Consider the following 12,897-nt stretch of genomic DNA (forward strand, 5'->3'; position numbering starts at 1 on the left):
GTACAAATATTGTTTGTGGGAGGCATTTTTTATTCACGTACCGTAACTTATATATGCTTGTTTTACCATATTTTATGTTATTATTTAAGGGTTTATTCTATTAATAATTACCTGTGAATAAAGCTATATATAAATAGTGATAAATTCAAAATAAACCCATACATTTTTAAATTATACTATAACTAACTAACCTGCCTTCCAAATGTTGAATATGGCGCTGCATAATCAAACAAAATTAATTAAAAAGTCATATGAAATCTCGAAAACCGTAATAACATATAGGAATTGTGTTTCTATTAAGGGACTTATACTACAAAATATATACAAATACGTTATCTCATCTATATATATTCCTTAACTGGGAAGTTTAGTAAATTAAATAAAGATCATTTGTAAGCAAATTATAAATATAATGCGTACGTACTACACACGTACGCAGACCAAATAAACGTATACGTACAAACTGTTGTTGCTGGCTGTTATCGACGAGTCGTGTGGTGTCGGCGCCGAGCAGCCGCGCCGCCTTGTTCACGGATCGTGACTTAATGGCTGCCTCGCGCTCCCACTGCACACCAGCCACTAACGCTCACCGACGACACACTACACCGACACTGATCATATTGGACTTGAACGCGGATTGTTAAAAACTCGAAAAATCGATTAAAAACTTTCTTATATATTATTATTTCTTATTTGTTTTGTCTTCATTACGAAGAATAGAGATTTACGTATATGATCAGTGTCCGTTCTTTGTTAGATATTAAGGTTACCACATATTCAAATCCTTCTCTATAGTTGTTACGAGTTTATCCTTACTCAAAATTATCGAGCATTAAACTTATGTGATAACCTAAACTGTGTCACATCGGATGTTCGTTACAAGCATACACCAATAAAATGAATAACCACAATGAATTAACATCATATTTCCATTATTTATTAAGAGAGAGGAATCGTAACCATCACGATTTTTACTGTTTACATCGACATTATATATCCATATAACTTAAATTCTGTGTCCGTCACTTGAGGAATGTCAAAGTGATGGTTTAGTTTTAATTTTATTTATTAATTCATTTTGGCCAAACACGAGCGTTACGCAGGAAACGCCAATAATTACGAATCTCCTGCGTTCATGCGTCACATCTTGAGTCTGCACACAATTCAGCAAGCGACATCAAAAGCTCGCTTGTTATATTATTATGAAAAAAAAAACAAAAACTTGTTAACCGTAAAACATCTTTAGTTCGAAACTTAAATAAAATAAATAACAAAAAAGAAATTCATGTATATAACGTAGTGTAAGGAATGTGTGGTGTAGAATGGTGTTGAGAGACAAATGTAAAGTGAAATATGGGTTGGACGATACATATAGTTAGTAGTGAAAACACACGCACACAACACAACACAGTACTGATTACAATATTTATATTCTACAATAAAATATTTAGTATCAATCTCCTCAACCCCAGTTACAGAACAATTTGCAAAGCACAATTTTCCGACCGTGAGTTATATATAAGAAAGGATTTTTTGTTTGAGTAATAAGTTGGAAATTAAATGAAGACTTTTTTTATATGGCAATTTATTTATATTAGAATTGCAGTAATAGTATTTAGTATGTTAAACATTTTAATATTGCAATCAGTATTATCTCACACACGTGACGTATCATGCCCACACACACAGTGAACACAGTGAAAGTTATTATTAAAAATAATGATAAGTTAATACATATAATACAATTTCTTATAAACTAAATTATAGGTCTTCAAGTCGTGTCGATGGAGGTTATGATTTGTGTGCATACCTCACGATGCGGGTGCGGCAAGAAAATAAGTTCTAGTCTTGCGTATGCAAGACTAACGTTACTTACTACGTAACTTACGTTTAACATAATACGCCAAAACCACATATTTTAAGAAAGATGTTAACCTTTTACTACAAGGCTTTTCAGAATTTTGCAAACTACTCAATCCTAACTCTTTGTACAATATTTGAACATTGATATTACAGCATTTATATTTATCGTTTTTCGCGTTTTATATGACCTTGTTAATGTAATTTACTACACGACACAAAGTACGTTTCAAAATTAGTTTAAATTTACGAAATATGGTCCTAATAAATCTATAAAAAATCTGTACTCAGCAGCGGGTTACGGTATAACTATTTAGTTTTAATATATTCAGATAAAGAGACAGAGATAAAAAGATACTCTAGTTAAATAAAAGCCATCTTACATTTTATTTTAATAAACTTTTAAAATATGAGGCTTTGTCTAAAACCGTAAGTTAGTTAACAATACATGCAACACACAATATAAACTAACCTTTTGTCTTCGAAATAGAAATGACCAACGGAAAATAGTAGATAAAGCTTTGAATTGTACATTTTTTTTGTTGGTACATACGATTTTTATATCTCCTCGTGATTATTATTTTTGGTTAAATCTATATTAAACGGTAAAAGCATTATAGACATTGAAATACAGTGAATCATGCGTCATGCATAGCGTGCGCTTACCTCGTGTACAGCGAAGGACAAATACTGCCAGCCGAGTCTCGATCTTATTGCGTAGACATTATGACGAGTATTGCATAAAATAAACATTTATAAAGGCTTAGTATATTTACTTATTACTTATTTGCAATTAAAACAAATAAGAAACTTAAAACCCGGACCGAAGGACCATTTGAAGGGTTGACTAATTGAAAACAATTCTCGTCGTAATGTCATTGTCACCTGCATCCAGTGCCAAGTGCATACATACCATCACAACGTGGTGTTTAAACATGGACGAACACAACCATTCGTTGTCTATAACTAAATGCGATCTTATTACGAAGAACACACAGTAAAAAAATATACTTCGTAAACAGATCGTAACTAACAACTATTCTCGACATAAATAACCTTAGGTGTATTGAAATACACCTTGAAATTTTCATGTGACTATTTGTGGAGTCCTCGTTTCGCGTTCCAGCGAAAGACAATAATTTTTTTAATATTAACAAATTCGATGAAATACGTTTTGTCACATGAAAATAACGGAACTACTTTAAAAACCACATGAATTTTATGTACTAGTGTTTTAATTGTTACAAATAAATGTGAGTGTGTCGCGGAATATGTACCCACATTAATTATGACTCCCAACTTCCCAAGCAAAAGTCCCTTTTAATAAAATATTAAAATAAGCAATGATTTCGAAGGACCAAATTATTTTATTACTGAAATAATTAATTGTCATTTTAGATTTCGGTTTTGTGAAAATGTGTTATCTCGATACGTTGTATGAAGTAAAAAATATTTTATTGTACTACAATGTATTTTGTCTAAAGTGTATATTTAAAAATTGGTATTGTATCGCGTTTGAGCCGGTCCCTAGTAAACTTTGAATCGTGAATAAATATCTCTTTATCTTGAGTAAGTGTAACTCTTAAGTAATTGATATTTGGGACACAAAATGTGCCAACATCTATTATTTTAAAGGCGTGCTTTAAGATAATAAACCGTTGTATGGAATTTGTTCAATTTTTTAAATTTATAATGACTAGATACTTAGTTATTTATCCACGATCTTTTTGTTATATTGAATAATTTGAAACATACCTCAGCTGGTGCTCGTAAAAGAGATCGCAAAGTTTGGGCCAAATGAGGAAGTAATTTGGCCCGTGACCCCGCATTAGTGCCTAGAGGTCCTTTGATTAGTTCTAGTAAGGCGTGAAGTCGCTGGTTCGATAATCGACCGAGTGGTAAAGCTTCTAGTGCCCAGACTGTATATTCACTAAAAAATAAACATATAATTAAAAACATTAAAACTTGTTGCATTTTATAAATAACTAAAAAGTTTGAGTAGTATATTTTTTTACAAAAAATGTATTTTAAGATCAAAGTAAAATATCTTCACGGACTGTATCTCACGGTGTTTTCCTTCAAGCAAATGTTAAATGCGCAGATAGAGAGAAAGTCCATTGGCTGGAAATCGAACGTTCGACCTCAGCGACGAGAGTCGCACACTGAAGCCACCAGGCCAACATCGCTATGCATTGATATACAATACAATAGTAAATACCGTATTTAATACCTGAGCTGTGTGTCCGGATATATCTTGATCATATGCGGTATGGCGTGCGGGAGGTACTTCAGAGCGGACCCTTGACACGTCAGCGCGTGATCGCCACAACGCATTAACCACACTAACGCTTGTAGGAGACTCTGTAACATATATTATTAATTAAAAACACATTTTCGGTCTCGGTTTCGGTTTTCTCCTCTTAATGAATCACTGGGCTGACAAATGAAACTGTTCTCTCATAAAGCCACAATGGATATTTTTCTAAATTTGTAAAGTAAAAGCTCAACAAAAAAGCTTGATTATTTAGGTTTTCCATAAAGAACTTTACAACATCCTTGACGATGCCAACATCGTTCAATTTATAAAATGCAACTGGCTCAAATGGTTGGGAGGCTGCGTAGGTGGAATGGAGTTGTCGAGGACTTCAAAACAATAGGGGTTCGAAGTTGGATGCAAGTAGCACTAAATAGATAGCGATGGCAAAGTATACTTGTGGAGGCTAAGGCCCACAAGTCTATAGACATTAATGATGATAATTATTAGGGTACCTCTGCCATTATTTTTTTCCATACAACAGCGTGCGTGGTCACGTAACTCGTAAAGCACGCGAAACGTCGGAAAAAATTAAATTTAAAATTATTTAAAATAATTATAAGTTTATAATAATGCAAATAGCTTTAATACGGTTAAAAAATTGTTTACTTTCAATGTTTAAAAGCTATGTTAACCAAAGACAATAAATATATTGTTATATATAAAGAAAATATTTGCAAACTATCGACATTTATAAAATAGATCTCTATTAAAATAAACATATATTCACATACCTCAAGTTGTGGACAGTAGGGATCATTATCCCTACTTGAACTATTAGTGGCTCGCGATCCCAAAGCAGCTCGCAACTGACGTGAACGTACGAGTACGCGTACGAGACTCTCCAAACACTTCATACATTGTAAAAGTCGCTTAGACGCCACTTCCCCGTTTTCCGCTGAACGTATCGCCCAGACCATTATCGAAATTAATTTCCTGGGAAAAAATATTTTTATGTAAACACAGTTCTTAAAAGAAATAGTTTAATATTTCTTTTATTATAAACTTTTAATAAAGAGTTATTTATAAATATTTGAGACTTTAATATATACTTACTCATAAGCCAGAGCGTCGCAAAAGCTTTCTTCAATATAAACGTGTAGAACGGGCTGGAAGTGCTGGTACTTGTGGTCAGCTACTAGGGAGATGACTACTAACAAACAGTCAAGGACAAGCACTGCGTAACTTTGTTCTGTGAACGAACTGCTTTCTTCTTCCACCTAAAATAATAAAATAACAATATACAGTCCTTACAGTAGTACGAATCCGTAGTACCGGATGTACGAAATGCGTATGATAATAATATTTGGTTACTCCAAAACGCCAAATAATTATCATTTGTGCAAAGTGAACAATTTCAATTGCTGAAATTCAGCATAGTTAGCAGCGTAGTATTGGTTAACTAAAAAGAACAAATACTGTTTCTGTGTATTTTTTTTCGTGCTTTTGAAAAAAAATTATATCCCGGAAATAATCAAAACCCTGATGACGCTTGTAACAAAAAAATTGTCTGCGAACTTGATGTTGCGCTGAAAAGCTTAGTTTCTGACAAATATAGCTCAAAGAGCAAAAACTAGTTTTGAAATTAGTTACTAAACCTGAGTTAGTATAGAGAAGAGAGCATCCAAAATGTCCTGAAGAAATTTAACTAATTCATCATTTGGTACTCGCAGTAACTTCGTAAGCGCTGTACGTAATGTCCCTTCTGCGTGATGGGTACTCCATTTAAGCACGCCAAGGATTTCCTCTGAAATCAGTTCATAAAAGCACTGTATCAAAACCATAATTCAGCCATTGCAGTTTTACTAAAAACTATTGATATTTTTTACTATGCGCTAGTAATTAATATTCCCTTCACCGTAAGACATTATAACAATCTCATCAGGTTTGTCCTCCTTTAAAATTTTACGTTTTAAATAACAAAGCTTAGCCATTTTACGCTTAGTAATATTTCTAATCGTTCCTAGCATTCGATTAAATTAACCCCCACAAATGTATAAAATGTTAAAGAGACAATAAGCGTAGAGATCGACATTACTAATTAACTTTAAAACTAAGACGGAAAAGTCTATGTTTATGTCTACAGAATAAACATTCCTATCCGAAGGACTAAAAAAGTAAGGAACTTTTACGAAGGATAAAATTCACAATATAACATACCTCTCTGAGTGAGCTTAGTCGAGCATAATTTAGTGGCCACAGTTAATGTATCCCTATGAACCAGTGATAATGGACCTCTAGTCAGTCCGCGGTCAGAGCCAGCGGGGAGCTCATCACGTCTTGACGGCAATCCAAGACAGGCAGCCGCTGCTTCTGTTTCCACTTCACTTGATTGTGATCGCTTATGGTCGATCTGTAATAACAAGTTTTTAGGTGTAACCAATCATATTCAATTATAATAAATATAAAAAATAATAAAGAATATTAAAGACCATGTATTCAAACATCTTTGTTTTAAATAAAATAAAAATGTTAGTGGGGTAAACGATTCCACGGAACACCCACAAAGCGAAGTCATTGCAATCAAAGTACAACTTTTTAAATGGGCCGGTTTTTTTCGGTTCCCTTCCCTTCCCTTTGAGGAAAGAATTATCTCTTTTTAAATAATTGGAGGTCGTATCTCCCAGGGAAAACCTCCACCGGGAATCAATTCCACAGTTCGCTAGTCAGTTATCTATTGACTGATTTTTACCAACTGTACTTAAATAATTATATATTGCATACTTTTAATGCAAATAAGCAGATTTAGAGGTAGATTTGAGACTTTTGTTTGAAATCAATTGCAGAGCTCTCGGCTCTCGGGCACAAGGTAAAATAAATCAATCAACTCGCCTCGTTTAACTAATATTATTATAATAATATACCTTATAAACAGCAAGATTGTGTTGAGTATCCGATGTAGTAGTGCCCTCCTTCTGCATAAGTCGTAAATAGGCTAACGCGAAATGTCTTTCGCTGCGATCTTTGGCCTCATTTGAACTCCTATGCCGACATAGGAACACTATGTGAGCCTCCTTGAACTCCTCAATATTTAGGCACACCTATTAAGAAAATTGTAAAATAATTATTGCATTACAATGACTTATGTATAGATATTCCCTCAGTTGTCAACAAAAAAATATTAAGGTTAGAATATTATTTAAATATATATATATAACGTCTGTTAAGAAAAATTAATTTATAATCAACAATTTTACAAAATTCGCTTTTAAAAAGACGTATCGCACCTTGATTTCGAAACCGTTATTAAACAAAAACACTAAATTTTACAGGAGAATGAATTTACGATTTTTACATTATTATCTCTTTATAAAAAAAGTAAGTCACTTATCAGATATATTTTTGAGATTATTTGTTCATAGTCCTATATATTTTGTATGATTACATTTTTATAGGAACTTTAATTTTTATAGTAACACTTTTGAAATCATTAATTTTTCAATTATATTAAGTTTGTATATTCTAACTATATTCAAAATCGAATTATAGCCATTATAAGGACTATTATAATTTATTTTAAAGATATTTTATGCACAGGTCAATTAAACAAAAAATCCTTACATTAAATTCAACTAAAAATATTATTCCCCTAACATTAACATTGTATAAAAATAAACTGTGACTAAACTAAAAAACACACTTAATCAAATATATATAAGTAAATAATTTACATAAATGTCAAAATCTGCCGTAGCTAAACAAATAGTTACACTTTTTTTGTAAATTTTTAAGTCAAGTCCTAGCTGCTAGCTGACAACTTGTTTAGTAACGGTTTCGATAATAACTGTTTTTAATTTCAGTTTTCAATTAAATTTAGCACCATTTACCAAAATACTGGGAAATTAAATAGACATGTCAAAATCCTTCTATACATTTTGACGATTTAAACAAAATGGCATTGAAAAATATATTTAGTAAAAAAATCGTTTACTTTAAAGTTTAAAAACCTATATCACCAACACAATTTTATTGGCCTTGTTTTTTAAATTACTTATACACATACTTCTGAAAGTACTATAATAAGCTATTACCGCATATAGTTTAAATATACCATAGATTTTTTGATGCTTAGATAACATACCTTAAATACTTCTTGCCAACGGGGTCTGTCTTCGTGGTAATAAACTATAGAAGTATACTCGTTGACCAGCGCCACACCAGCGCCGATTGATATGACACCCTATAAGCAATTTAAGGTTCTTATAATTATAACTACATAACATTTTACAACACTTTCTTCCATACTCCTAGGTTTGTAGTTACAGCATAATAAATTAATAATACTAGTTCAGAAAAGCCTTTTACATTTCTGTTATAAGCTCTCTGTATTAAATTATCATTTAGAACATATATTGATATTTCCAGTCTTTTTTGCCAAGAGATAATTTAATTAATAATATTTATTTTTTATTTTTTAAGCAAATTGATAGAATATTCATGTTATTGAATAATAAAAGTCATGGAATATAAATAAAGCCGTACTCTAAGAAATCTAAAAATTAATACATATTTAAAAAAAAGTGATAAATTAGAAATACGTCATGTTTCATTTTTAACATATAACGATTCATTTTGTTAGTTCACGTATACATACCGGTATAATCTGTCCATTTTTATCCACAACTCTTGCGACCAGCTCGATATTTCTCTCAGAAGACTTCCCCCCGCCCCGGGAAAAGGATCCACCGCATAACGTCACGTAGAGGTCATTCCTGGCGTCCCCCGGAAGAATCACTTCAGGAAAACCCATTTTACGAGCAAAAGCGCTGTTTCCGACCACTATATGTGGGTTTTCTTGGCGTATCTAAAAATAAATACGTTAATTTCGAGGTCCAAAGATACCTACAGTATTATTTTTTTTATATAAAAGAGATAAACGGGCAGGCAGGTATGCCTACACCTGACGTTTATCTATTTATTCACAAAACATACATGTCCTACCTTTCCTTTCCTATCCTTACAGTACTAAACCAGGATGATATTTTTGCCCATGGACACACACATTGCCAGAGGGCTCGCGATTGCCAGCCTAAACTTGAGCTTTAATCTCGCCTATGTCATGTTACAGGAGAGAAACGGGCAAGAAGATCACCTGATGTCAAGCGATACCGCCGCCCATGGACACGCACAGAAGGCTCGCAAGTGCGTTACCGGCCTTTCAAAAATTGGTACGCTCTTTTCGTGAAGGACCCTAAGTCGAATTGGTTCGTAAATACTTCAGTAGCCAGTTGGTTTTAGGAAATTTATTACCCTCAACGTAAACATATCGTTCGTACCCTAAGTCTACATAATGAAATTAAAGTAATACATTAGTTTTACAACACTATTTAGTTTGAAAACCCTTACCTATTGACATACCACCAATGGCGCTGGAAAGTTATTTTAAAATAACATTTAGTACCCCGTAAACTCATATAACTTTATTTCTGTAGTAATTTAGTTACTTGTTTGTTTTTTTTTTAACTTTAAATGTACCTACTCACGTACTTTTTGTTATACCTCATCATGACTTTGCTGTGGAATGGAAGCCTGGTTATATAAACCTAACTTGGAAACCAATTTCCCAATACTTTCTTAATTGTAATCGTATTGTATTGTCTTTTGTTAACATAGCTTTTACAAATTGAAAGTAAACACTTTTTTACCGGATTGAATAAAATTATTTTACATAATTTTAATTTTTTTCCGATTTTTCGCGTGCTTTCGGTCCGTGGTCACGGTGATAATAATACATAGCTTCAATTCGGTAAAAAAGTGTTTTCTTTCAATGTAATCATATTATTCGTTTCAAATGTTATGTGGGAGAAAATAAAGAAATAATTTATTTATTTATTTATAATAATTTGTCATTTATATGCCTTTCTAATTTATGTAAATATAGTATGAAATGCAAATATAATACATACTTGTTTTAAATCCCCCTCAAACATCTGAAGGTAAACCCATAAGCCTTGCGCGTGCTTTTGGTCTTTGAGATCTCTATTCGTTATCACTTTCTTAAGAAGAGAGTCCATGTTGTCTTTCTCACACCTGAAAGAATTTTGATATAGAAACATAAACAGAGCCAGTGTTTGGGTTTGGAATTATTAATTAAATATCACTAATATAAATATAGACATACGGATAAAATGGCAGCTGTATTTCCTTATCCGCTTGCTGATTGGCCAAGTACAGCGTGACGTCAGCGAGAGCAACGCCAAACGGACGGCGCATGGTGCCAACGCTAGTCATCGGTGCACCTGTGATCGTGCTGCGTCTGGGCACACACGAGATTCGATCGAAACTGAGATAAATAGATAGACATAGATATATAGAAAAGATAGAAGTAGAGAAAGAAAATGATAGAGATAGAAAGAGGTAAGAAAATCAGGAATACATAGTAGGATATCCAATATTTCAGAGGCAAATAGGATATTCAGAGGAAAATTGAAGACATGAAAATATTTTTCTTTTACTATTTTTTATTATTAACTATTACCCCAAATATTTTACATAGAACAATAACTTAAGCGGTAAAATGAACGAAATTAATAACAAATTTAATTACATTTAAGTATGTTTTAGACACTGTTTGCATACATATAGTTAATTATATTTACCTGTGATCGACATTCTGTGCCTCCATAGATCCTATTCTCACAACATGACAGACGAGGAAAATCTTCTCTTTCTTTATATCACTTCCAAGGTCCTGAAAATAGTTTTAAAATACACAAGTACAATACATCGTCAGGGAACTTGCTAACAAGAGCACCATATTTATATAAAAAAAACTTAAATTAGCACGTATATGTTACTTGACCACTCATTTTAGAATTTATTTTATTTACTTACGTCGTTGCATAAATATAATTATATAAAAAGGAGTGCAAATGGCCACCATTTATCGCTTTCAAGCGATCTTTTGTAAGGAAAGGAAACAATAAAATAAAATAAGAAGATCTAAAAAATGCATCAATGCAACAAAACAAAAAATTAAAACATATTTAGACAATGAAAAGGACTATACAACAAACAAAAGGACGCATAAATCACGATAATTCCATCAGTTAGTATAAGAGTTAGGTATACGACGTGGACAGGGAATGTTTGTACAGTAAACATTTAAAGAAAGATATGGAGTAAAATAAACTAAATATCTGTCTGTAATATTTAGTGATCAATCTTATTTACATATACCGGCAAACTTTTTGAGCATTAAACAAGGGAGTGGGGGAAAGTTTGCGCATCGTACACAGGGCGGGACACAAACGTCAACTGATTTACCAATCACGCGTTCGCACTCCTGATACCTAAAAATCGATTGTGCTCAGGCAAGGACATTTGTTCAAGATATTTGCCGGTATCTATACTATGCTTTAAATTGCATTTCAGGGTAAATCAGCTAACATGGAGCAGCATATCTCTTTTGTAGGCGGAAGAGTTTTAATATACAAATATAATTTAAAAATAATATTATAATACTCACGGTAAACACAAGAGGTTGTGCGGTAAACAAATCCACGACGAGATTTTGTGGAGGCCACCTTAATAAAACACTCTCAGTCAATTTGGCGCCACTTGAGTCGTGTAACGCGAGCGAAAGTTCCGCGACGTCACTCATACGGCAGACGAAGTTTTTTACGTTCACCACTATTGTGTACGTACGTGCGATCGGGTTTTGGCTCGTTGGACGACTCGAAGGGGTCGTTTCCTGAAATATAATTTATACATTCCTTGAGTAAGAGGGAGATAAATCTATAACTTTTGTTCTATAATAAACCTTCACACAAAACAATTAAGTCTCCATTACCAGAATGCAGGTTATAGTGTTATATATAGTCATATAGTTTTATAAATGATTATATCAAGGCATTTTTTGTGCAGCTCATTATAGTTCGTATTAGTAGGAACTTAAAGATATTATATTGCTCTCAACAATGACAAAACTTCCATAAAGAAAAAATGGTTTGACGAAGCTTGAAATATATAAAGATAAGTTATGTGAGCAATTGCTTATACAATATTTTTAAAATGTGTTGAAATGCCGTTAATGAGGAATAGGGCGTGTTATGTAGTACAATTATGAGCACAATTACGGGCTAAAAATCATTGCATCTCATTGTATTAAAAATCAAATACCATACCATATTTTTATCAATCCGCGAATTTGCTTCGTCATGTAGAGCGTTCAATCTGAACGTAGAAGTTGTCAGAGGGTCAACTAGCTGACCACTCATTGTTCTTACAGCTAACTCCATTCCCAATATTCTGAGAAATATAAGAAGTACTATATATATATATATATATATATACTATTTGTTAGTAGTATATATACTATACGAAAAACAAAGTATGACTTGATTTTGTGAAAGCCCCTTTACACTAATGGGGTGAGAATACTTTACTTTCCAAGACGTAATGGACATATTTGATGATTATTGATAAGAATTGAGACAAGTATACTTTGAAAGAAAATAATTTTACCGGATTAAAGCTATTTGTATTATTCCAATCCGCGAAAATAGAGGACACCGTGAGTCATTTCTGCAAAAAACCCGTCATCTTTTAGTCGATACCAACTCCGAGGAAATAAATACAGATAACAAAACTTTCTGTACGGCTGTGATACTTGTGACATTCAACACCTTTTGTCTTCAGTCACCGTGACCACGCACGCTTAAATTTAAAATAATTATAAGTTTAAGTAATAATAAGTAATACAAATAGCTTTAATCCGGTAA

The 12,897-nt window shown here is 32.8% G+C and overlaps 1 protein-coding gene across 5 annotated transcripts in view; it reads right to left on the bottom strand.

Annotated features, from left to right (window-relative positions):
• LOC123720843 (dedicator of cytokinesis protein 1) overlaps window positions 1-12,897 on the bottom strand; it is a 49,349-nt gene that overhangs the window by 18,759 nt on the left and 17,693 nt on the right. For 2 of the 5 annotated variants that reach the window (XM_045677634.1, XM_045677638.1), the window contains exons 5-19: window positions 12,301-12,424; window positions 11,643-11,867; window positions 10,774-10,865; window positions 10,296-10,457; window positions 10,081-10,204; window positions 8,769-8,978; window positions 8,256-8,354; window positions 7,039-7,215; window positions 6,335-6,527; window positions 5,773-5,921; window positions 5,231-5,394; window positions 4,909-5,110; window positions 4,091-4,221; window positions 3,616-3,790; window positions 461-565 (exon numbers count right to left, since the gene is read on the bottom strand). In XM_045677634.1, the coding sequence (XP_045533590.1) occupies window positions 461-565; window positions 3,616-3,790; window positions 4,091-4,221; window positions 4,909-5,110; window positions 5,231-5,394; window positions 5,773-5,921; window positions 6,335-6,527; window positions 7,039-7,215; window positions 8,256-8,354; window positions 8,769-8,978; window positions 10,081-10,204; window positions 10,296-10,457; window positions 10,774-10,865; window positions 11,643-11,867; window positions 12,301-12,424 (2,332 nt within the window). The remainder of the gene's footprint in view (window positions 1-460; window positions 566-3,615; window positions 3,791-4,090; window positions 4,222-4,908; window positions 5,111-5,230; window positions 5,395-5,772; window positions 5,922-6,334; window positions 6,528-7,038; window positions 7,216-8,255; window positions 8,355-8,768; window positions 8,979-10,080; window positions 10,205-10,295; window positions 10,458-10,773; window positions 10,866-11,642; window positions 11,868-12,300; window positions 12,425-12,897) is intronic. The other 3 variants (XM_045677635.1, XM_045677637.1, XM_045677636.1) reach the window with 3 other exon arrangements.

The sequence above is a fragment of the Pieris brassicae genome, chromosome 2 (genome assembly GCF_905147105.1).
Source record: "Pieris brassicae chromosome 2, ilPieBrab1.1, whole genome shotgun sequence".
NCBI lineage: Eukaryota > Metazoa > Arthropoda > Insecta > Lepidoptera > Pieridae > Pieris > Pieris brassicae.